The sequence below is a fragment of the Mchenga conophoros genome, linkage group LG3 (assembly GCF_057382185.1).
Source record: "Mchenga conophoros isolate Kocher_MC1m ecotype Shallow Benthic linkage group LG3, M_conophoros_male_GT1.1, whole genome shotgun sequence".
In the NCBI taxonomy this organism is placed as follows: domain Eukaryota; kingdom Metazoa; phylum Chordata; class Actinopteri; order Cichliformes; family Cichlidae; genus Mchenga; species Mchenga conophoros.
Window position 1 is genome coordinate 45,010,491 of NC_140528.1, and position 26,628 is coordinate 45,037,118.

Below are 26,628 nucleotides of genomic sequence, written 5' to 3' on the forward strand. Positions count from 1 at the left end.
ACCCTCCACAACTCCCAAGCTAGCAAAAAAAATAGTTTTTTGGGGTCTGGCCCAGTCAAGTAGCAAAATGTGGGGGGGTAAAGTCACAAATAGCTGCCTGTGCATTTGTGTTCACGGATATGAATCATCGGGTTTTGGGTTTGTTTTTTATTTGCTTTTTATACCAGTCAACAGACTGGAAGTGCACATCTGGTCTAAAGTTGCATCATCATATTATGAAAGCAAAGAAGTGGTAGTCAAAGGAGCTTGCAAAGAAAAGCGTCTGGACTTCTTTAAGTTACTTGAAGACGTTTCACCTCTCATCCGAGAAGCTTCTTCAGTTCTAAGGTCAAATGGTGGAGAGTCCCAGATTTAAACCTAGTGGGAGTGACCCCCCACAGAGGGACAAAAGGACCCCCTGATGATCCTCTAATCGCCTGAGCCAAGGTGTGAAACTGGGTGTGGGTCCCAATCAGCCAGAGTTTCAGGTGAGCTCATTGTGAAACCTGGCCCCACCCTATCATGTGATTTCCTGAGGTCAGATGGCCCAGGATGTGAGTGGGCATTAAGGCGTCTGGGAAGGGATCTCAAAACTGGATTATAGATGGCAGAGAGTTGGTGTCGTAAACCCCCGCCTCTGTTCAACGATGGTCGCTCACAGTGGACATAGATGGCTTCTTTCACTCCTCTTTCAAACCATCTGTCCTCTCTGTCCAAAATGTGAACATTGGCATCCTCGAAAGAGTGTCCTTTATCCTTAAGATGCAGATGGACTGCTGAGTCTTGTCCTGTGGAGGTGGCTCTTCTGTGTTGTGCCATGCGCTTGTGAAGTGGCTGTTTGGTCTCTCCAATGTAGAGGTCTGAGCATTCCTCGCTGCACTGTACAGCATACACCACATTGTTAAGTTTGTGTTTTGGCGTTTTGTCTTTCGGGTGAACCAGTTTCTGTCTGAGTGTGTTGCTGGGTCTGAAATACACTGGGATGTCATGCTTGGAGAAAACTCTCCTGAGTTTTTCTGATACACCGGCTACATAGGGGATGACAATGTTGTTGCGTCTGTCCTTCTTATCTGGGACTCTCCACCATTTGACCTTAGAACTGAAGAAGCTTCTCGGATGAGAGGTGAAACGTCTTCAAGCAACTTAAAGAAGTCCAGACGCTTTTCTTTGCAAGCTCCTTTGACTACGATGACCTGGATGACTGAGAACCTTCACAGACACAAAGAAGTGGTAATTGTGCTACTTCAGGCCAAACCATGGGATTTTTTTTTTTGTAACTTAAACGTTATTTGTAATGTCTAAACAGGTAAACAGGTAAACCAGGTAATGTATTCTGAAATTACAAAGCATTAAGGAATCATATTTGTGTCCTCTGGTTTTTGTGAAAGGTGGCCCAGTGAATTTGCTAAGCCCATATATATATATATATGTATATATATATATATGTATATATATATATATATATGAAAAAGAATATAAAATGACTGCTTACAGACATTATATACACACAGTACGTTTAGTGCGTTATAAACGAATTTATCAATACTGGAAAAATGTATCTGAAGCTGTGTGATTGTTATGATTAACAGGTGGGAGGCCTCTCCAGATCTCTTTCATCTGAGTAAATTTTAATTATTTTATGCAAAGGTGACATTAAAAAATCAGTAAAACAGAATAGGTGGCAACAACATAAAATGAATAAAAATCAAAAAGGAAAGGAAAATAAAAACGAGTCAGGAAATCAGAGTGAAGGACAATTAAACCAACAATGTGGAAAACAGGAGAATAAAAACACATAAAACTTTTCCTTTTTAGATTTCATTTATTCCTTAATTTTCAATTAATTATTTTTCAGAGTAGTAGCTCTTGGAAAACATAAAAACAAAAAATATAAGGCAAAAACAGAGTTTGTCAACGAGCTTGCAAGTCTATATTTGGTATGACCACCTTTATTCTTCAACACAGCCGGAACTCACTTAGCAAATCTTTCTTGTAATTCCTTGAAGTAGTCTGCGGGACTAGTTCTCCAGGCTTTTTGAAGGACATTCAAAGCTCTACATTAGATGTTGTCTTTTGTCATGTTCTCTGTCAGGATGAGCCCACACTTCATCAGTAATATCTGGGCTTCAGAAAATCCATGACTGATAGTGGTCCGCTGTGTGTTTTTGTATCATGGTGGGCTTTTACTGCACTCGCAGTGTGTTTGGGATCATTGTCATACTGAAAATCTCCCATCGTCTCCCCAGCTTCTCTTGTGATTGCCTCAGGGTGTTCTCCTTGTTGGACATCAGCTAGGAGGCTCCCAGAAGGGCATCCTAGCCAGCTTGCTCCTTTTGATGTGGAGCAGCAGCAGTTCTCTGAGCTATTCTCACTCTAAGGCTGAGCCCAGAAACTCATCATAGGAACATTTCTCCACTTAAATCCATGATTAAAAAATTTTCAGTTAAAAATAACAATTTATTTGACATGAAAATAACCACATGCAGATACAGGTAGTACCTCGGCCTGCAGTCTAAGGGGATAAGTTGACTCAACAGTGACAGAACCTCCAGATCCCTTCACTGTGAAGGACTAGTGGATCAGTTCCCCCACAGTTCATCGCCCGTCTCATCAAATCATTTAATAAAGTTAGAAAAAATAACGTTTTTCTGTGATTTACATTTTTACAAGAAAAAAAGAGTAACAGAAAAGTCAGTGCAGTTTATGTTTCTCACCACCAGATGGAGCCAGAGGAGTGGTTCCCCCCCCCCCCCCCCCCCCTTTTCCTCTTCCTCATCATGTCATCACTTTCTCACCACATCCTCATCTTTCACTTTCTCCTTCTTCCTCCCAATTTCCGTGTCCTCCTCTTCACTGGCCCTTAGAAGAGAGCAAGAACACTAAGTGGGATAATGAGCCCCGAGAGAGACCGAGCCAGCGACAGCGGTTCTCCCACACTAATTAAAGCCGCTGGGGTCCCACTAAATGGCTGTTAAATACACACAGTTACACACTGTGATGGATCAATGCCAACTCCTTACTACAGTTGAAGAACATGAGGAGTGTAAAGGAGAAAAGATGACATGATGAGCTGTACAAAAACACCTAAAGAAAAAGCTGAGTACACAAGTGGAAAACAGCATCTTTTCCAGCATACATGTCCATACTGGAAAACGTGCTGTGAAAGATTTGAAATGAACCTCAGACAGTATAGACAGCAGCATAACGCTGAATTTACATTTTTTAAATTTCAAAATAAAACTACTTGTTGAAAACCCATAAAACTACTCTTCAGAAGTGAATTTCATGTCTTTGCACAGCATAAATATGAAGTTGTTTTATAAGTACAATTTCACAGTTTGTAAAGTCTTGTTTTGAAAGATACTGTGCAAAAGTCTTGAGCCACCCCTAGTTTCTTTACATGTTTCTTTTTGTTTAAAGTCATCTTGAGCAGTTGTTCTCCAGGCTTTCTGAAGGTCTTCCAAAGGTCTGTCCCTTGGCTGCTTTTTCACTCATTCTCAGTCCAGTCCTTGTACACAACCACTTTCAAAGGAATGTTTTTAGTTTGGTAAGCCACTAACCAGTGAATCATACAAGCGTAAAAAGGGATGAACCTGTCTGGTGTCTGCACATAGGTGGCACTATGATAAAGATAAACACATGAAAATAGTCACCCCCCCCCCCCCCCATTTTATTTTATGCCCAAAGACACTTTATTTTGGTAAGGACACTATTAATGTCCATTTCCTGTCATGTAAGGTGCGCCAGCAGAGGGCGCTCTGTGTCGTACGCTTCAGTAGCCAGTGTTGCCAACTTAGCGACTCGCTATATTTAGTGAGTTTTTTTTTCTAAAAAGCGACTAGCGACAAGTCTGGCGACTTTTTCTGGTGTTATTGGAGACTTATTTATGACGACTTTTTGACGTGAAAGAGCGTGTTGCTCTTACTCTCGACAAGCAGCGGTGCTGCTGTGGGCACCTCACCCGTGCTAAAGCGCTCATGGGCAGAGGATAGTCCTCCCCCAGCTGCAGGAGATGTTCACATCTATGCGTCCAAACTGCAAATGAACCACGCATGAGCGAAACCGCTGCTCCCGCACTGACTGTAACGCAGTCAGTTCTTCTTTTACTGTTATGCTGTTTTGTGGATCACAACGTTTAAAACTACTTATAAACACACACACATAAAGTGGGCTTTTTTCAGTGTTTTGTTTGTTCGTGAGTAAATCGGTTTGGCTGAGATTAAAGTTATTAGATTAGATTAGATAAAATAAAACTTTATTAATCCCCCGGGTGGGTTCCTCCTTGGTTTTTACACAGCTGACTAAACGTCAAACAGAAAACTGATTAAACAGAAGTATGAGACGGTCGAGAATTTACACCAGTGTCCTGTTATATTTTAGATAGCAGGGAGCAGACGGCTGAGTATATTAAACTCCACCGAGACAGCGGTGACGCTAATCTGAAGGCTAGACCGTCCAATTTCACGGCCGTTTACTTCCGGCCTATCCGACCTTCTAAGGACCCGGCCCACGTAGACCACAAAGGCCGGGTCCTCAGGAGGATGCAGCCCATGAATTTGGACACGACCATAGACTCCTCCGAATGCGGCCGACAAATGCGTCCTCCTTTTCCCCGAATTTGAAGGATGGGTCGGGTGTGTCCTTCGTGGCCCACCATATCCCAGCCAAACTCCAGTTTCCAGCAATGGCGTCCGCTACTAAGTTTTAAAATTACTCTTACTAATCTTTCTGGGTCACAAAATAAACTTTTAACATATTTTCAGGCGAGAAAGTAGCTGTGTAAACATCAAATATCTGCTCGTTTTATCAAGATATTGCATATTTGCCAAAGTGCTTCGACGTTTTCGGAGCATCTGCTACCCACCAGCTCGATAGCTAGCCGGGAGCTCGAGGGTTACTGATGCAGCCGAGAACGGCACAACTCCCGGCACATCATTTTCAGATCACCGCGGACTTTCGCTACTCGGGTTAAATGTAATATATAATTCACTTAGACAACCTAAAAATGTTATTGTTGGGCTTTTTTCAGTGTTTTGTTTGTTCGTGAGTAAATTGGTTTGGCTGAGATTAAAGTTATTAGATTAGATTAGATAAAATAAAACTTTATTAATCACCCGGGTGGGTTCCTCCTTGGTTTTCACACAGCTGACTAAACGTCAAACAGAAAACTGATTAAACAGAAGTATGAGACAGTCGAAAATTTACGCCAGTGTCCTGTTATATTTTAGATAGCAAGGAGCAGACGGCTGAGTATATTAAACTCCACCGAGACAGCGGTGACGCAAATCTGAAGGCTAGACCGTCCAATTTCCCCAGCAGTTTACTTCCGGCCTACCCGACCTTCTGAGGACCCGGCCCACGTAGACCGCGAAGGCCGGGTCCTCAGGAGGATGCAGCCCATGAATTTGGACACAACCATACATTGCACAAAACATCACATGGGGAAGACAGGTCAGAGAGGTATAACAATGGAAAAATGTACCACATGAGGAAAGATAAGGAGATACAAATAACTCCCCCCAGACTGAGCTCCAACAGGGAGATTTCTTTGGAGTCTTGTGTGGTGAGCGTCATTATTACCTCATTATTACACATAATTTATGGACATCTATGTTCTACTTCTTTCTGTGTGCAGCTGGGATGGGTTGTAGCTGACTTTGGTGAGAATTTCATGTCAATAGCAACTTTAGAAATATATTTTCTTCAATACTTTTTTAACCTGCTGTAATTCCTAATTTCCTATCAGCAAATAAAGAAGTGAAGAGTGGATCAAGACTTTTTGTACAATAGTGCAGTTATTATTATGATTTTTGTTTGGATTTGGTCATTTTCGGCATACCATGTCTTTTGCACCTCAACCCTGTGCAGAATTTTATTCACATCAGAGTTTTAAAGACTTCGTTTTTTGTTTTTTGCATGAGCACGAAGTGGTTCTTAAAGCTGTAGATGTGCCTTTAGATTTGTCATCTCTTTTTGTGTAATGGCGTTCCTTTTGCATGCTGTTTGTTTGTTTGTTTAGATTTCTGACAGATTTAAGGAAAGCTGCTTTATTCGCAGATTTGCAACAGACTGTAATAAACATCAATCATTCATGTCACAGCTGTTTATCACGAGATTAATGGGCTGAAAACTCTGCTGAGAGAAAAGTGCCCTCCTCTATCACTCAACCCCTCTCTATCTGTCAGGCCACGCCCACATTCTAGAACACTGGTGGTGGGCCATTGTTAGCGCTGTTGCTAGGCAACACGGAACACTGTCGTCAGGGACAACCAGCCTTTCAGTCTTTCTCTCTTTTTCTGATAGCAACACCATTACTGAGATGAGAAGCCCACGCGCACACATAGACACTCTTAGACACACACTCAGCTTCCATCTTGTGGCAGAGAATTTCACACAAACACAAGAAAACATATTGTTCATTTTCATGCCTGCCTGCTCTCACTCTCCCCCTTCCCCTCCAGCTCTCTCACTCTCCCTCTCACACACATCATTACAAACAATACTGTATGATGCAATCACCTGACATCCACTGCGTGTCTGTCACACACTCGCAGCTAATCTTTGAAATGCTTTATTATAATTCAGCACATGAGGAGGTCACAGAGACAGAATACATGAGGAGGAGGACACACATACAAAACAAACGCCCCCTTCCTCTCTCAAACCCCCCCTCAACACCTTCAACACCTCAGCCAACCTGAGAAAAAGGGGATGTTTGATTCCGACAATGAGGCAATGGAACATTTTCCTCCAAAAATAAATTAGGCTTACGTCAAAATAAAAGTAATCTGTATTTCCATCACGTCGGCAGGTGCAGAAACTTCAACACACTGATGGTAGTAACTGAAACCAGCCACAAACAAACTAATAGGAATCATTCAGCGGGAAACCTGAATCTTTGTACAAATTTAACACCAAATCATCAGGTAATTATCAAGACATTTTCTTTGAAGTTGAAATTCTGACCTACTAGTGGTGCTGTCTGTTATGGACGTGAACGTCCAAGTAAAACATTTAAAATATTTTACTGCCAGTTTCTATTACAAGAAGCTGTCGCCATATTTGTCAGGTACAGATTTGTCAACATGTCAGAGCAAGCAATCATGATGGCATCACACTCATATATTTATGGAATAATAGGAGGATGCATTGAGCATAAAGCTACATAGCTATATGCTGATGATGTCAGATTATTTGCAACAAATTAACACAAATATGTGCTCTTTGAAATAATTAAAAATTAATAAAGATTTTCTTTATTAAATCGGAATTTTTGGGCTTGCTGTCTGTGGAACAAAAGAATCAGGTTGTGATTACTATTTTTTGTCTTGTGTTATTTCTTCTTTCTGGTCAAAATTCAACAAATATAGTGTTAGAAAATATAGTTCAGTATTTGTGTTTCACCTAAAGACCACTTTGTCAAAGTACTGATCAGCTACACAGGACCATAGTATAAAACACGGATGTATTTTCAGGTTGGAAAAATGAAGTCAATGCCCAAGTACCTAAACACTGCAATTTATCTGAAAGCCACTAGATGGTGGTAGCTAGGGTTGCAGAAAGACTTAGGGTCCCGTCGACGTTTCTTATGTGATGTTATGCACACTTTGCTCGAGAGTTGTCTGCAGTGTTGGATGTGATACAACCAATTTTGCTGTATTGGTAGCTAAGGAAATTTGTTTTTCCCAACTAGTTGGTAGTGGTTCCTCAATGTTTCTGCTGCACACTGGGTGTAATCTGTTGCAAAAAAAAAGGTCCACTACCAAAAACCTCCTGATGTTAAATTTGGTTGCTACCAAATTCCACAGTTGACTAAAATTTTTCATGTTTGTTTGCAAATACTTGCTAACTGCTAGGCTGCTAGGGTAGTAAAACTTGAAAAAGTTTGAAGCAAACCAGAAAGGGAGAATGTTTGCCTCTATAGTAAAAGTTCGGTTTCATGAAGGCAAATAGTATCCAGTTCCAGTTTGCATCCTTCTTTTCAGTTTAACTGTAGCTTGGACGGTAACTGACTACTGTTTGTAGACAAGTCTGTCACATTCATCCAAATTATGACCACTGCAATCTGCCAGTGACCAAAGCAATCACAAGGAAGTTTTTGCTAACCATAAGGTTGCCATCAGGTCACTGAACCATTTGTAGACAAGCGTGACTGGGGATTTAGAAATAATTTTCCCAGGATTTCAAAAACCACTGGATGGCATTACAGTATCTACATCCACCTTTTTATAGTGTCTGGCTGGAATCACATTTATGTATTTCAGGAGTTAATGTTCTCCTTTCTTAGTTACAAATCACTTATCTACTGAGTGGATAAGTGATAAAGTAACAAGAGTGTGTTATAATGAAAATCTTCTAAATGTTATGTGATCCAACCCAGAAAACATGTGAAATGGCTAACATTCTTGACTGTTTCCAGATACACCATATGGACAAAAGTGCTGGGCCACACTTCCTAATCAGTAAATTCAGGTTTTTTTCAGTTCCATTGCCACAGGTGTATAAAATCAAGCACTTAGCCATGCAGCGTCCCTCTACAAACATTTTAAACATTACAAAGAGTAGGCCTCTAGCATCAGCAAAATACGTCACCAGAAGCTTCATGGCATGGGTTTCCATGGTCGAGCAGCTCCTAATGTGTGGTTGGCCCAGTACTTTCATCCATATGGCATATCAAAGGTCTTCTGATGGCAGATTGCTCAACATTCGTGAAGATAATATTTCAAAATAAGACTTTAAGAAGGCTGTGGATTCTGCCGTCCAATCATTTTATAAGACAAATTATTGTTAACAGTAATAAAGGTTTTTGTGCACAAAGTCTCATAGGGCCTCATCAATGGCCTACAGACGTGTTGGAAATAACATTATTTTTTTCTGTGTGTGTGTAATGTTCTGATTTGATCTTTTAGTTCAGTTCAGTTCCTTTTAGTCCCAGAGTTATACTCAGAACCTCAGAGCTCTCCAGATGATCCAAGGGTGAGTCTCTGTGCCACAAATAAACTGCAGGTGAGTTCTTCTGTTCTGGATCCTACTGGTCACCATGTGTGGTACAATATGCCCAGATACAAGTACAGAGAAACTGGTTCTGAACTCTCTTGGAGGTCCTGGCAGGGGTCTCATAGATATGAACTTTAGAGATCTGAATATTCAGGACTGGAGGTGTAACTTGAGAGCAGATTTTCTGATCCATACTTCTCTAAAAATGCATCTTGCCATTTTAAGCTTTTAGTGAAGACAGGAATTTCAAACCTTCAACTGCCACCTTTTAATCAAATGTAAAAAAAATGCAACAAAGTGAGTTTTGTGTTCAGTCTACTGTAGTTCATATAAACCAGAAGTGTGACTGCACCCTGAGAACTTTCCATTAAATCTAGACAAATAAAATAAATTCAGACATTTCACGACTCATTTAGACAGCAGAGTACACTTGCAAATACAAAATCTAAACACCAGATTCCACAAGAGGCAGATCAGCTCCGGACCATCTAGAGAGTTAAGAAGCAGATCATGCCGTACCAACATGAACAGAGCCCAATAAGAATCAATCAAGGTGCCTTTAATGTTCTTGAGGAGGAGGTAGACAGAAGAGACAGATAACAGTGATGTGGTAGTCCTACTGTGGTGAAGTTGTAGTCCTTAATAACAGTCCTGAATCACGTCCTGCTGAGGTCAGTTTGTATCCTCTCTGTGGTGATTTTTTTTCCCTTTGAGGTTAACGTGTCATCCGGTTTTGGTCAGACTGTAATTGTTTCTGTGGTTAAGTCCTGAATCTTCCTGGTTTGGCTACAATGGGGTTTGTGGTTTGCTAGGAGGAGGAAGAAGAGGAAGCAGGTGACAGTTTTATCACAGATTGTGAAGGCTGTACACAAACATACATAATCTGTGCCATGATCACAAACTATATACCATATATACGGCTTCTGTTCACATTATCGGACATCTCAAGACAGCAAGACTACAGCTGACCAAAATTATACTTTATGTACTAAAATCAAAAAGTGCAACTGTGAGAGAGCAGAATGTGGAAGAATTGAAGCTCAAAGGTCAGATCAGGAGTTCTACTACCATGCTAGTTGATATTATGGCAAACTGTGTGTTGTGCACCCTGAGTTCACTCTCAGGTGTCAGGCTGCCAATGCAGAGTTCTGCTCCAACATCCCGAGGCAGGGTCCTGAGGGGTTAGAGGATGACTTCCACTATGCAACCTAAGCCATGTTGGGCTGCACATGAATTTGAACACCCTGAAAGGAAGAGTAGCCAATTTAATCCGGTATAGTTATTTTTTCTATTTACTTCGAACTTTCAGACAATCAGCTTTTCACTGGTAATGTCTTGGATGTTTATGTGAACACCGCTTACATACCTTAAAGATATGTTATTCATAAAAGAAATCCAGATTAAGGAGTTTGGACCTTGACCCAGAACAAGAACAGTCTTCTATAAAAGCACGTCAGCACGATGCTTCAGTGGTAAGCCCTGTTGCATGTTCTCCCCATGTTTGAACAGCTTTTCTCTGAGAACTATGGTTTTGTCATAATTGCCATAACTGAAAACCAGGCTAGACTTATGCTCCCTGTTTAGGATAAGGACACTCTCACAAAATCCAGGAAGCCAGAAAGAGATGTTTCATCTCAATTGTTTTACTTCCTGGTAATATAAGTGTTATGGAAAAAGAAAAAAGAAAAAAGTTGCTACATTGCACAGTACACAAAGCGTCCTTGCAATAATGTCACTATTAACATAATACTTTTTCTCTTAGCAAAATATGTTTGTCAGCAAGATTGCTGAATTTCATGAAATCTGTTTACTGGTTTACATTTGGTACTAAAGTTTGTATAATTTCTTATATTTACTGAAGATTATTTCCAGAAAGCTCTTTCCTGTGGGTGGCCAGTCAGAGGTGAGGTAATGTTAGCTACATGATTTTCCTAGTGTCAGGGGGATTACAGTGAGAGTAATCCATTGTCATTAGTTTAACAGGACCAAACTGGCATATATTGTTATTTCAGAATGATGTTTATAAGTAACAACAGGAAATCCTATGCTACAAACTGGGCTTTTCTTCTTCTGGGAGAGACTACCTTCCTTTGGTGTGGACTTTGGGCTTTGTGACTTGATGGACCTTTACAGAAAAGCTACATAACACATTAGAGGAAATGGATAAAACGGTTACAATGTTGGCACTTAAAATGATTTCTATGTAATTAATACATGTTTATGTGAATGAGATTGTCAAGACTGTTCTGGAACTTACAAAAACACTGCTTTGATTGCCTTTTTCCTTCCTTTTTCTTCTTTTATTTTCAGACATTTTTAAATCAAGGCTACATGAGGTACACCAGGCTAAGGTAAACTTCATGTTGAGGTCCATACTGGGATCTGAAATGGATAATCTACCTTATTGATAACACCACCCGCTTTTGCCAGAGCAATCACGTGACCGGAACATCTGGCCAAAACATCTGGTCAAGCTTACAAAGAAGCCCAATTTCCCAAATCTAACATTTACTGTTGAAAGCAGGTACAGAACACTCTCTCTGCTGTTGGCTTATTGATCTTTGATGCCATGCCTCTATTTTCTGTTTTTCGGGGTCAGGTTGCATTGATAGCAAACTATGCAGGGTATTATTCTCCCAATGTCTGCAACATTTTTCAGTTACCCGTGGGAGTTCCCAGTTTTCTCTTGGCTGAAATGGGATCTACAATCTGCATGGCTCCTTCGAGCTTGGATTGTACTGGAACCTTCCAAAGGACAGTACTCAGAGGGAATCTCTAATTAGATGCTCAAACCACCACAGCTGGCTGCTTTTGATGCAAAAGAGCAGCATCCGAGATCCTTACCCTACCTATAAGGCTGAGACCCAATGAAAGAAAGTCTAAAAATCAGTCCATAAAAAGTGGATTAGATCTTGACACAAAGAACTGCTAAAAGTAGAGGTACAGGGCAATACTCTTGCATTTTCACCAGTAGATGTCAGATTTCATATACCCTCAAAGATGTCGTTTTGATACAATTTCATGTAATTTTAAGAACAGCCTAGCTACAGACATAGACATAGTGGCAGCTTTGTTCCAGCACTAGTCTTTGAATTGATTGCAACTCTATGAGTAAGCCATAAGAGAACCGTTAATGTTTCGATATTCATCCAGTCAAGCTTGCAATGGAACAACCTGAGCTTTTCGAAATTTTTATGTAATAGATTAGAGCTACAGAATTTATAGATTATTTTTATGTGGCTACTTAGCGGCCTATCCTTTCAATAGTCAAGGCCTGAACTGTTTGTTAAGAAAAGCAAACAGGAGGAGTGATAGACAATTTAGAGGTCTGGAACAAGTTTGTTTAGCCAGTACAAATACAGACTAGTATCTGTTCTAGCCAGTTTGCTTGCTACGGTCTGGACATTCTGTGTGCGCCTTTTTAAGAATTGATTTATAAATTTACCTTTACACAATCTTGGGAAAAACATGCAATTATGGCATCACCACATCAATTGGCCAAGTCCGGTTGCCTGTGACCAAACTGCCCCCTCTTCCTCTCCTTCTGTCTAGCTACTCCCTGTTCCAGCTGAGGTGGGAATAGTCTCAGTCTGGGAACTGTCATCCATACAGTATGAAATTGTAATCCTGTCGCAGAGAATCAATTTCAGTTCCAGAGGTTGTAGTCCTTTTGCTGATTTTGCAGTCCGTGTGATGGTGACTTCCTGCTAGGCCTCCAGATTTTGGTTCTGTTGGTGGAGGGAAGGCTAGAAGAACCAACGAAATGCCTCACTGGCTGGGACAGAGGGAGGCCGCTAAGAATAGGAGACAAAATGTGGCGTGAGACATAGGAAAACTGACAGTAAAATCGAAATGACAAAATAAATACACACCTAAATGTCTGTTTCTACTATTTCTTTCCTGAATCTTAGTCTTTTACCTTTGACTTTTTTTCAGTTAAATTGTAAATATTGGATCACATCAGCATCAACGCTGGCTCGCAGTTTCTGCTGTGTTTCTTGAACCGTTTGTGTGGGTAAACACATCCGCAGTGATGCAGGCTGTAGATCAAAGTCGGTCTGCTGCGACTATACTCTCCTTCCTCTGAAAAGCTGCCAGCAGAACTTCATAGAGTCAATATAGATTTCCTGTCTTGTCACCTTGTGATAAAGTTTAATTTCATTATAATTTGGGGTTTGGGATATAAATTAACTTCGAAAAACAGCAAATCTCTTTGACTGTGTGGATACACAAACTATCACTGGTTTAGTTTAATACTGAGATAATCTTAAAAAAAAGAGGGTTTGTTGAAAGAAGAGCCACCAGTCACAAAGTAAAGTATTCATCTGTAAAGGGAAAGCATGTAAAAACAAGTTCTTTAATATAAATTAAAAGGTGACCCCAATAATGAAACAGTCCCCAGCATTTTTGGGGGTGTGGCCTCTTTGAGAGATGGTTGGCGACACAGGTTCAGCTCCGCTACATTTGGACTGTTTGATCTCTTTGAGCCTTTTGGAGGATATTATTGCAATTATCTGATGATTAATATAGTCGTAATAGACTAATATATTTCAATGCAACTTTTCCTGTTGCTTTCGATCTTTTAATAAGATAGTAAGATAATAAGTTTCTTTTATGGTCCATGAAATAGTCTTTATACACCCCTGTACAGCTGCAATTCTGTATGGTCAGTGGTCTGTGGTTTTCAGTAGCGATACATTGTAGATTGACAGAGCCATATGTGACAATTTCGCTATTTTTAACCACCTATGACACATGTACTCTTCTTCAGTGTGAAACTGAAAAATATGTTTAAGAAAAAAACCTGAAAGACAAAAATGTTACTTCTCAGAATATACTACCACTTCATTTCCTTTATGGTGGTTTCCATCATATTCAACAAAATATGAGCTCAGTATTAAACTGGCTAAGTTTCATGTGACTATAATAAAATGCTTTCCCTTCATATGCTCTGGGTAAAAGAAGGCGTAGAAAAGTGCAGAACCAGTCAAAATGTGGGAGGTTTTTGTAAGATGTTTAAGATGTTGTGCAGTCTCACTTGAAGCATAATTTTTCAATCTGCATAATTGTTACATTGCTGGGGGGTTTTTTGTTTGTTTTTTCTTTTTTAATCTTCGATGGGGTTTTTTCACAGTTCTCCCATTCCTGGTGAACTCCTGTTGCTCCTGTCCTATTCTGACCTACTTGTCAACCAATTAGCATTTGGCAGATGCAAATGTCATATGGTAGCAATCTGTAGTTAGGATTTTGGAGGCCAGGATGGGAGCACGTCTGCGGTTGAAAACCCTTCTCTGCTCACTCCGTGAATAGAAAAATGTTTGAAGTGAAACCGAGTGTAAAAAACAATGAAAAGTTTCCACCGCTGCCATGATCTCTCTTTGTATTTTATAACTTCACTCTTCTCTTTGGCTGGCTAACGGACCAACAAAACAAGCAAGAATGGCCCACAGACCAGTTGTACCACTTATTTGTACACTGGCGCCACTGCAGGTAGAAGGGCCATCCTTAGACTCGAACCATAAATTCTGCGTAATGAGGGACATGTGGTCACCCTACCTGCTAAGAGTTGACCATCGAAGAAGTCTGTGCTTCAGTTTTGGTCAGTGACACTCACTAATTAGCACAGTTAACTGATAACTCAATTACATCCTCTCATCCAAATATGGTCGCTTCTAGCTCCACAACCGCCAACATGACGATGGACATGAAGTTGAAATTAAGGCTTCAAAACTGGACTTCTTAAAAGTGACGACGCCTACATATGCGGGGTATGATATCCTTGCATATGTTGCATCGAGTGCACTGAAATCAGCTGTGACTGGTTTTGAAATCACTTTGAAGTTAGTGGCCAGTTTGCTATGGGCTCTGACAGGTTATCCTGCTGCAGAGAAAGGTGGAGAAAACTACCCAGGGTGCTTTGCTGTTCATCTCACAGAGTAAACTTGGTGCCAGGCTGAGAGTTTGTCAGGTCGACATCAAAGAGAGCGGAAAGAATGAGGCAAGAGTGTGAAACCACCTGCTGACACACACACAGAGAGGGAGAGAGAGAGTTGCCCTCACAAACATTCACATACTTTGTAACACACACACACACACGCCGCTGTCACTTGCCGTTAGCCTCCACAGGTCCAATTAGCGTGTAATTGAGGAAGATTATGGCTGCTAATTCACTCTCTTCCCATCACACACACACACAGTGTTTCAGCGCGTGTCCTCACAGCACATGTGTGCAGATGAGGGAATAATTAGTGATAGTTTGTAGCGATTCCCACAGGAAGTGCGTGTGCGTGTGTGTGTGAGAGAGAGAAAGGGAGAGAGATATATAGAGTCATCAGTGAGGTCGAATGCTGGTGTCAAAGAATTATTGATCGCCACTAATTCTTATTGCGCTCACACACTCTTATACACACGCACGCACACAGCAGTGGTAGATCACATAAATATTCGCCGTTCCCTCCCTCTTGCCTGGCCGCTTTATCACTGTGAATCAGTGTTGGTGTGTGTGTGTGTGTGTGTGTGTCTGCTGGCGGCTTGCCAGACCTCAGCAGGGACCGAGCTCTCACATTTCACCACCCACCATCTGCACAGCACTCACACACACACACACTCAGCAGGGTGAGCGATGCCTTCCAGCTCGAGCATCACTGCCAGTGATCTGGGTTAAGTGAGCCAGGACACACACCGAGACACACACGCACACCGAGATGCACACATACACACAGACAGAGATGCGCACACACACAGAAGAAAGAGAAGATGAGACATACATTTGCTAACGTCCAGCCAATGCTGTGCGTGTGCACGTGTGTATGCGTGCGTGTGCGTGCATGAACTCACCTCCAGCACCCCCCCTCCTCCCCCCGGCTTCTTCTTCAGCTCCTCGCACTTTCTGAACTTGCAGATCTGGTGACCCGTCTTCCTGTTGCGGCACGATGAGCAGACGCCACAGTTGATGAGCCGCCTGCACGGCCCGCACACGCCACACCGCTTCCTCTTTCTTTTAGCCACCGTCCCGGATGACGAAGATGATGATGACGACAAGGAAACGGCCGCCGCTGTCACGCCTGATGATGGGGGCGAAGAGGAGGAGGGGCAGGGGGAGGAGTTGGCATGCTGCTGGCAGTCTGTTAGCGCCCGCTGGCCGCCTGTCATCTGAAAGGCGCTGCTAGCGTCTGAGATCCCGCCCCCTGCTGACCCCATTGCCATAACAATGACCCCGGGAGGTAGTCCCAGCCCCCCCAGGAAGCTGCCACCCATAACCCCTCCTCCGTTGCAGCTGCCACCCTCTGATAGGCCTATCATGTCCGCGTGGGTGTGTCCCTGCTTGTTCATGACGCCACAGTCTGTTCCGCCACTGTATCCAGGAAGGAAGTTCCCGTTGCTTGATGCCATGGCGTGATGGTGTGCCGTTCCCTGTGAAACAGGAAGTGAGGCAGTGTGTCCGTGTTTCTCAGCCCCTCCACCGTCACTGCTCCCACCACCTCCTCCCCCTCCCGACCCACTGCTGCTGCTCTGGTGCATACTGGTACTATGGGGGTGCGAGGATGTCATGTGACCCGGCGTCGCAGAGGGGTGATGATGGTGGTGGGGGTGGTGCGTCGGCGTGGCCGCCACGGGTTTAGGTCGGCCCCAGAACATTGCCGCCGGGTGGTTCATGTTCATGTTCATGTTGTCGTGGCAACCCCAGGGCGTCGTCGCCATAGCCCCAAGTCTGGCAGCGGTGGGAGGGAAGATGGGGGCGGCCGCGGCCAAGCGGGCGGCCAGTTTGGCTGACTGAGGGAAGTTTGTAACGTTCATGTTCATATTGACGTTGGTCTTGTAGAAACTGGCGATGGAGGAGCGGTACCGATCCATCTCTGTAGTGTAGTCCAGCATGGGAGCCAGGCCCGACACCTGCAGGACATAGCACCAATCACTGTTATCAATACCAGCCATAATCAATTTAAAAAAGCACACAAATAAAGTGGCTTTACAGGGAGGTTGGTGGGCAGAGCTGTCTTCATGGAGCAAAATACAAAGGACAGAGCGGTTCACCTGTTAATGGAGCCTCAAATATCAGCAAACACCAAGGCGACAGAGTTGATACTATGCCTAATGACGACTGCTAAAAGCTGGCTACACACCAACAAGTCCACCTTTGAATTGCCCAACAAAACCAAAATGAAGGTGTTGGAGTGGCCTAGCCAAAGTCCAGATTGAGCTGCTGTGGCATGACCTTAAACAGGCTGCTCATGCTTGAAAACATTCCAGTGTGGCTGAATTAAAACAATGCTGCAGAGTAAAAGTGTGCCAAAATTCCTCCACCATGACACGTAAGACTCATTGGCATTGCAGTCGTTGCTGCCAAGGGTGGAACAACCAGGTACTGTTTAGAGCAGGGGTCCCCAATCCCAGTCCACGAGGGCCGGTGTCCCTGCAGGTTTTAGATATGTCCTTGTTCCATCACAGCTGATTTAAATGGATGAATTACCTTCTCAACATGTCTTGAAGTTCTCCAGAGGCCTGGTAATGAACTAATCGTGTGATTCAGGTGCGTTGACCCAGGGTGTTATCTAAAACCTGCAGGGATACCAGCCCTCGCGGACTGGGATTGGGGACCCCTGGTTTAGAGAACAATTACTTTTCACAAAGGAACTAGTGGGTTTGGATAGCTTTTTTCCTTAATAAATGAAACCATCATTTAAAAACTGTGTTTTGTATTTACTCAGGCTATCTTTGTCTAATATTGACATTAAATCTAAACGATTTACCGAATTTCCCAGAGGGATTAATAAAGTTTTATCTAATCGAATCTAAAAAAAAATCCAAGACATATATGCAAATCGCTACAAAATCTGGAAGGGAGCAAATACTGTTGCACAGATCTGTTCCACGTTTTCCTTCCTTCACAGCTCACAAAGAAATATCCGCTGTATTCACCAGTGCAGTTTTATTCATCTCTATTATTTGCCTACAAACATTCGTTCATGAGAGCCAATCTAAGAACTACTTTATTCCAAAGTACAACTCTTAATGAACAGTACCACATTCTGTCTTTGTAGTAAATCCATTTTTGCCTAGACTTCGTCTGTCGTCTCACTGCAGGAAACATTTATTTTGCAGTTGGTCTGACCACACCGTCGCTGTATTCTCTGGAGCAGAGTGACAAGAAGGAAACTGAAAAGTAAAAGTTCTGTAAATGTGAGCATTAATTAAGCTGGCAGTCCCCCCCTAGCTGTGAAAATGTGGGGGTCATTTTCACAGCTAATGGATCAATCCTTAAAAGGCTTGTTTCGTTCTTTGAAAGTAACGCAGTGGATTGGACTAATGAGAAAGCGTATTGACCGAACAATCGACCAGCTGACCCTGAGATCGGCGCCCTCGCAGCAGAGCAGCGGTGGGTTCTGTAATTGATGCCTACCTGGATGATCTAATTGAGTTTTTGGCAATGACCCGAGGCCAGTTTCAACAGGAACCTTCTAAATTTAATTTGATTTAACCTTCGCTTCACCCGCTGATTCTGCAGCCCTGCACTGGGAGACCAACATGGATGCAAAAGTTTACACGTCAACTCACCTGTCCCTGTCCACCGTAGCCATGGTGATTTGGGTGATGGTGCGAGGGGGCTGAGCTTCTCTGGAGCATCGAGGAGAGGTCACTGTCCACACACACGCCACTCGTCATGCCCGACATGACCTCACGCACACATATACATACAAGCGCACACACACACTCACTCACACACACTCAGGTGGGCTTTGTTGCACAGGAAGCTAGTTAGTTCTGCGTGGTCGCCACGTTTTGCTCTGAAAGTAAAAAGAAAAGTCAGGTGAAGGTGCTGCATTCAATAAAGAAAACCCTCACTCTCGTGGATCATCTTTTTCAGGCTCAGCAACAAGATTTTCTGTGGTTTTAGTCCCACAAATGCACAACTCTGTTGCTTGTGAAGCTCGCACACAAGAATTTCACTCACATGTACTGTACCAATGTACCTGCACATGTGATGTGACAATAAAAGTGATTTGATTTAATTTGATTTGACAAATGATCTACAGAGAGTATTTTAATGTAGCTGATTGATTGGTCAGTTAAGTCGGCAGGCCATTACCCTCAGTTATTCACATCTAATCTGAAAGTAAACCCAGAAAGTAAAGCCGTCAGAGGACATGAAAGACCGACTATCCTGTGACAGTAAGCGAGGGGAAATCCCTTAAGCCTGCATTCCCTCTGAGGTTCGGCAGGGAGCGACTGCTCATAGCTGCAAAAAGAAGTCTAACTGTGTAGAAGTCTGATTCTAACTCGATGTCTGACTTCGGCTAATGCTTTCCTAATGAATTTTAAAAATTATAGGAAATTTAGTCGAGAATAAGCTCTCCTCAAAATCATCACATCAACAGCTCACTTGGTTTCAAAAACCATGATGGCAGCGCACAAAACGCTCCAACAAACTACCTGGTGACATCACGGTGGCTACGTCTTGTCTTTTATATGGAGATGGCGATGACACAAGGCTGCAAACAAAAGAGGAAACAAAGAACAAGCTGCCATCTTCTTCGTCTTCCTTTGTGGAATTCCCTTTTCCTCAGGTGATGACGTGCCCTTGAGCAAGCAAGCGCCGAATCCCCACCAGGGACACCGCAACATCCGACATCGAGTGAACTGAGGCCTCTATTTGTAGCTCGTCAGCGTCGGTTTCAAGGCCAGGTCGTGACCCCAGTGCTTCCACGGAGGGCACTCAATAGGCAAAAAAGTTCACGTAAGGCAGATCTCAGGTCCAAGCAGAGGCCTCGAAATATCAGAAAGGGTGGAATAATCTGATTATAAGTGACCTCTGACCTCTCGGTGTGCACACGCACAAACTCACACACAAATGGTTAAGTCCAACTGTAAAGGAGTCATTGTCGTTTGTGAGCGTGTGCAGAATAAACGGGCTGCAAATGTGTGAGCTTGAAAATGTGTTTGCATGGAGAAAGAAAGAGACTGAAATTGTGTCCCTGTGTGTGTGTGTGTGTGTGTGCATGTCTATGTGAAAAGAATTGAATGTGTGCAGCCTCAAATGTGTGTGTGCGTCCGTGCGCTCTGCTCTGCGTGCGCAGCCAGTGTGTACGTCAAGCCTGTGTGTGTCTGTGTGTGTGTGTCTCTCGCAACATCCCCCCCCCCCCCTTCCTCACCACCACCACTCTCCCACTCCCCCGAGGCGTAACTAATTACCCTGTCTGGTCAACCGGGCTGGCGCGAGCTCCGACAGAAGGTCATGGTGGCCACCGGCCGCGAGGGGGGAAAACGGCTCTCCCACGCGACACATTAACACCTCCCCTCCTTCCCCCCCCCCTCCCCCGGCACAGCACGAGAAAGGAAAAGGAAGGAGGGAAGAAGGAGGAGAGGGAGGGGGGAGGGTGAGTGTTGGGGGGGAGGGGGGTCAATCAAAAAAAAAAAAAATAGCCAGACTCGATAACGAGCGGTAAATACCGTGAACACAGCATGCAGTCCGACAGAGAGAGGAGGAGTAAACGAGAAGATGGACGGCGCTTGCTGCTGCTGCTACTTACCGGGCCCGCGAGGAGGAGGAGGTGGTGGAGGAAGAGGGTGATGAGAAGAAGAGGAGGAAGGAGGAGAAGAGGAAGAAGACCGTCTGGGAATTAGCCCGCCACGGATCATGGCTGGCGGGAAGGAGACAGAGAGAGAGAGGAAAGGAGAGGAGAGGAGGGGTAGGGGGGAGAAAGGAGCACCGGGAGGGATTTGTCGGTCTGTTGGTACCGAGGAGAGGAGGAGGAGGAATGGAGGGGGGGGGGGGGAGGAGGAGGAGGAGGGGGGTAACGGATAACGGGGGGCGGATGGATAATCACCTGGGCTTGGCACAAGCCAGTGCGAGGCAGGGAGAGAGACACACACAGAGAGAGAGAGAGAGAGGCGTTAAATTAGCCCGGGTGAGGCGAGGAGGAAGCAGCTCTGTGGAGACCCTGCAGGGGTGGGAAAAAGAGACGAGCTCGAGGAAAGGAAAAAAAACGGCACCATGGGAAGAAAGGAGAAGGACGGGGGAGAGGGAGGGGGTAGGGGGTGATGAATAATGGCGGAGGTTATGAACGGATACGTGCGTCGCTCTTGCGACAGAGTGAAGGGAGCGAGGGAGGGGGGAGGGTGGTGGCAGGGGGTACACACAACGCTGATGTTCAGTAACAGGGAGGGGAGGTGTGTGTGTGTGGTGGCTTGTGCCCTCCGCCGTGTCTCCTGCTGTCAGCGGCGCCCGTGGCGACGTGCCGTGGCGTGTGCGCAGTGTGAACGGTCTGATTGGCACTGAGGCGAGGTGAGGCGAAAACAGGAGGCGCGAGACCCTGCAGATGATTGGCTGCCTGCCGGTAACAGAGAGAGATGGAGAGACCTTAGAAACCACACGGAGAGAGAGAGCTGAGCGAGGAAACACTGAATGAATTTACTCGATATTTTTGTGACAGTGTGGATGATTTTAACTGAGTCCTGTGACTTTGTTGGATTGCTGTTGTATTATTAGTGCGATTGTTTACTACATTTTTGTTAATGTGGACTTGTTGGACCCAGACGTGCCCACATTTAAAGAGGTCGGAGGGTGAAGTTATCAGAATGTTGTGGTCGTTACTCAAAAAGTTTAAAGCGTTAAACATTACTTGTTACTTTCCTTAAAAGCAATGCGGTGTGTTGCTTATTTACTCTCCAGAGAAACTAATTTGGTTACTTTTGCTTAACTCTGTAACATGAACTTAAACACACTGTCACATAACGTGATAACAATATAAACCTGAGGCTACAGTTCCACGCACCGCCACAAACCCCTATCCTCATCATATATGCTAATGAGAATACACATATGATTTTTCTTACAGTACAAACACAAAAACAACAACAACAAACTTTGAAGTGATTGCTGGTGCGTATAAAGCACCTTTCCGCTTAGTCTGGGGAGTTATTTCACCCGCACCTTGTCTAACAATTGCACACACATACACACACACAAACACACACACACAAGCTCATCAGGTACGGTATCTTGCCCAAAAATATTTTTTTACATAAAGAGTAGAGCAGCCAAGGACAGTAGACAACCTGCTCTTCCTCTCCGCTACAGCAGCAAAGCAGCTTTGCATTGACTCAGAATCGAACCCGGATCAACTGCTCTAACTACGGCTGCAACGATTCATCGAGTAATTCCAGTAATTTGATTATAAAACTCTTGACACAGACAGTGCATCATTTAACACATGACTCTGCAGTATGCCGATGTGTTAAATCAGCAGTCCCCAACCTTTTTTGTGCCACAAACCGGTTTGTGTCCGATGATACTTTCACGGACCGGCCTTTAAGGTGTCGCAAACAAATACAACAAAATAAAACCAGTACCGGTACCCAAAAAAAGATTTCTTCATAACACACAGGAAAAAACCCGGGGAAACCGAGTCAATGATAAAAATGATTTAAAAAAATAACGATAAAAAACAATAAAAACCCTGAAAACAGTACATTTCACACCCAAGCCTCAACTGTCACGGCCCGGTACCAAACGCCTCACGGACTGGTGGATTGGGGACCGCTGTGTTAAATGATGAAAAGACAAACATTTCATTCTTGTAACTAAAAACAGTTCTGCAGTAGGAACATATTTAGGAGCAGTGTTTGAATAAAAAGTCTGAAAACATTAAGCCCACACAGCCCCCAGTTTTAAACAAAAACACAGATAACATAGCAGCAGTGATGATGACGCTGCCACAGTTTTTTTTAATGAGATGGTAAGCTCAAACTGAGTAAAAGAAAGAGTGTTTCTAGTGTTTAAAACAGAGGCCCTGTTCCTGTAATTACCATTAAAACCTTAACTGGGAAAAAGCTAGCAGGAGTCCTTCATCAAACCACCTGATCAATAAACTCCGACATGAAGAAAAGGAAAAGGAAACTGGCATTTCCCTCCACCACTGTTTGTTTTACACAGCAATAAGTCTGCAGTAAGCCTCCAGAAGGTGTATTCAAATTTTATATGGAAGCGATACCTCCAGCAAATAGTGGTGACTCTAAAGGGGGGCATGGGGTGTACTAGTCCAGATTTATTTCAAGGCGTTCGTACCATTTTTCAGATTGAAAGTGGAGTAATATAAAATATTTTATCAATTAAACTGGATTCGCGTTTAAAAATATAAAAATAAAAGCTTTTTTCACAGGCCAATAAAAATGTACATGGGCAACTCTGAGCCACTGACGTGAGGGTTGTTGTTCGGTTGGACGCTATTAATTAACGTCTATATCATCATAGCGTCTGTTTTCCGCAGGACAAAAAGTTGCCTCCAAGAAAACAGGCAAGAAAACAGAGTAAAGGTATGCTTTATTTTCGATTGCGTATACATCTTATTTTATTTGCCTTTGCCCTTTGATCGTACTTGAGATTATTTATATATTTTTGAATTTAAGAAAATGTTTTCAGTATGAAATGTACATCCAATCAAAGAGTTTAGTTTTGTTGGTTTTTTATAAAAAATCAATTTTATGCAGTTAAACTTTAAAACATTGTAATTTCTAAAATGCAAACTAATATGCATATTATTATTCATAATATTCTGAAAGACCTGAGGGTTGTTTTTTTTTCTTTGAATGGGTTTTATTGCTCATTAATAAGACAAAAGCATTTCTTATCCGATTAAAAGACGGACTAACTGATAACTAACTCGATTACCAAAATAATCGATAGCTGTAGCCTTAGCTCTAACAAGTATACCACCAATACTTAAAAATGCAGGTCAAATGGAGGCTCCAGTGTCCAAGCCTAATTCCTCATCACTGCCTTTGTTACCTGTTGAAGTTCAGGCTCTGGCTGCTGGGCTCAGGTCTGCATACACTCAGCTTTGATGTCACTCTAGGATCTTCGCTAGCGTTATGTTATTATTGTCTGTGCAGATATCTGCTGAGGACAAAGGTTGTGCTAGTAGCACAATGAATTTTTTGACACAATTTGCATGCTCTTGTTTTTTTGTACATTAACAATAAAAGCAATAAAAACTTTTCACTCAATTGGAGCTCTAAATTAGCTTTTTACACCAAGTAACAGACATTCAACATTTACATTCAACATGTTAGACAACATTGTTTAACATTTGCACTCACTCACATGAAAGCATTAGGGTTCAGTATATTGCCCAAGCTCACTTAGATATGCAGAGTAATCAGAGTAACCACTCACTCACTGATAGGCAGTGTTGGGTAAGTTACTTTAAAATAGTAACTTAGTTACATTACTAGTTACTTCTCTCAAAAGTAACTCAGTTACTTCAAGTTACTCGTTACTTTCAAAGTAACTAGTTACTAGGGAAAGTAACTTTGGTTTTACTCAGAATTCTCTTGTTAATGTGTTTCTTCCATAACTTTGCCAGTCTTCTAGCTTGCTTACTTGCCACAGGTGCACTGTGCCACCTACCAATAGAAAGGAAAAGATAATGTGCATATTTCCACGAGAGAAATCCCACGCCTGGACCGTCATTGACTACTGCCATGATTCTAGCCTACGTCACAGTGTCATGTGCGCCTTTTACATCCAACACAAAAACTGCAGTCGTGGTGCTTTCGATTGTACTCAGAACTCGGAAATTCTGCCTTCTGAATAGGAAGATGTAGGTAACACCAGACTGCAGATGAGCTGCATACAGGGCTGGACTGGGACAAATAAATCGTCCCGGGCATTTTGACTAGAGACCGGCCCATCATTATAGGAAAAATCATAAAGCCTTTGAATGAAAATAAACGCTGTTGTGACAGTGATGTTCACTGTTTTGATGGTATATATGTATCAATCTATCAATCGTTTGTTGTAAGATTCAGATAATTATTTGTTAAAAGCTAGACATTTTAAATGAGAATAAGAAAGAAAAGTATTTCTTTGTGTCCCCATTTCCCTGTTAATGCCCTACCTGCCCCCTTGGCCACACTTTGCTAGATCCGCACCTGCACAGTTACCAGCTGTCAGCTACCTAAAAAAGGATCCTGGTGTTATTTGTCTCTCAGAAACAGTTCATAACTTCCGTTCAACTCATTCATGTCACCTAAAAGGTAAACCTGTTTCTCCATCACCTGTTCAGCTCTGATGATTCAGTAAGGACATCTCCTGGCTTCATCTTCATGTTTCCCTCTCACCACATATCCAAACCGATATCATGACCAGCAGCTTTACAGCTGTGGCTCCAGCAAACATCAGCTGATAGTAGAAATTAATATTAAATAAATTCTAACAACAGCTGATCAAGCTTAAACGTGCTGCTGTTGTTTACCGCGACATCCGCTGGTTTCCTCTTTCGGCGCAAAGTGGGCGATAAACAAACAAGAGAGCCGATCAGCTGATCATTGATCAGTTTTCATGATTTAAGTAGAAACGGGAGAGGGAGGGGGGAGAATGAAAGAAGAAGAGGCAGCTGTGCAGCAAAGACACAGAATAACTCCAGCTTTGTGTCTTTTTCATTGTAGCTGAAGTCCGGGACAAACTGTTCCTTTTCACCTCAATAAGAAACGCGTAATATTTTCTCTGAATACCAGACGGGACGGTTGGCAACTCTGATAACTTATGAACAAAATAAAGTTCAACATCATTAACTTCATAGCACCCACCCAGCTGTATAGAAACTCCGTCATGCTAGCTAGTAGCAGTACGGAAAAAGTCAGCATAACGAAAATAAACTCCACCTAAACTTGGTTCATATCTGACCCAGAGAGACTGCAGGTCATAACTTCTTACCTGAAGTTCAGTTCACACTTGGACCGGCGGCCGCCTCGGGTCTCTTTTCCTTCTGCGTCCCTTTTCCTTCATCCACCTGCTGGCCTCCACCACTTGCTAATGTTACTGAATCTGTGGAAGCTCCGCGATAGCCACCACACGAAGTAACGAGTAACGACCCTATCTAAATCCCAGTAACGACTAACGCGTTCCTGATTTTGGCATAATAACTAGTTACCGTGCTCGTTACCACAATAATAACGTAGTTACTGTAACGCGTTACTTAATAACGCGTTAGTCCCAACACTGGTTATAGGAAAACTTTCCCCCCACCATTTGTGTGCCCTTGGCAATTCCAAGAAGAAATCAAGGAAAAGAGGCTGTAGAGCCCACTCTTCCTCCTGAGTTACAATCTCAAAACAGTTTTACTTTGGCCAGGAATCACACCTGCTTGGAAGGCAACTAAGCTAACTACACATCCAGTGCTGAAACATACAGATAGAAATGGGACATACAACACTGCAAGGTGAACTGCTAATTACTGTCTTTGTTACCTTTTTAAGTTCAGGCTCTGCCTGCTGTGCTCAGCTTGGCTACATTTGTGTTAGCAGGCTGTCTGTGCAGGTGCTTTCACAGACATGCTAACACATGCTAAAAGTTGTGTTGGCAATCAAATGTAGTTGTTTTGTGATCCAGTTTGCACTTTACCATTACAGTCCTGTCTTTTTATGCAATAAAAGCCTGCAAGTCCACTCCTCAAAAATTGTAGATTGCTCCACTGTTTTCCTCCTCCCGCCACACAAACTGAAATCACTTGATGCTATCGTAAAAAACACTTTGCAGTATTACAAGTAGCTCAAAGGTCACAACAAATAATAGGATGTCAAAAACACTATATGGAAAAAATTATGTGATATGTCAGTGAGTGAGTAGTGTTGGTATGTTTGCATGTGAGCACT

At 42.9% G+C, this 26,628-nt stretch overlaps 1 protein-coding gene across 3 annotated transcripts; it reads right to left on the reverse strand.

Moving 5' to 3' along the window:
- Positions 1-6,588: 6,588 nt before the first annotated feature.
- LOC146578936 (uncharacterized) lies at positions 6,589-20,702 on the reverse strand. Of its 3 annotated transcripts, none has more exons than XM_085259756.1 (4): positions 20,505-20,702; positions 18,532-18,761; positions 15,814-16,869; positions 6,589-12,770 (listed from the first exon to the last, which is right to left on the reverse strand). In XM_085259756.1, the coding sequence occupies exons 2-4, from the start codon at positions 18,646-18,648 to the stop codon at positions 12,723-12,725; spliced, it is 1,221 nt and encodes a 406-aa protein (XP_085115882.1). In that variant the 5' UTR covers positions 18,649-18,761; positions 20,505-20,702; the 3' UTR covers positions 6,589-12,722. The 3 variants fall into 3 exon arrangements, with proteins under 3 accessions (XP_085115882.1, XP_085115891.1, XP_085115901.1); XM_085259765.1 differs by lacking the exon at positions 20,505-20,702 and adding an exon at positions 20,167-20,285; XM_085259775.1 differs by lacking the exon at positions 20,505-20,702 and adding an exon at positions 19,408-20,057.
- Between the last annotated feature and the right edge of the window lie 5,926 nt (positions 20,703-26,628).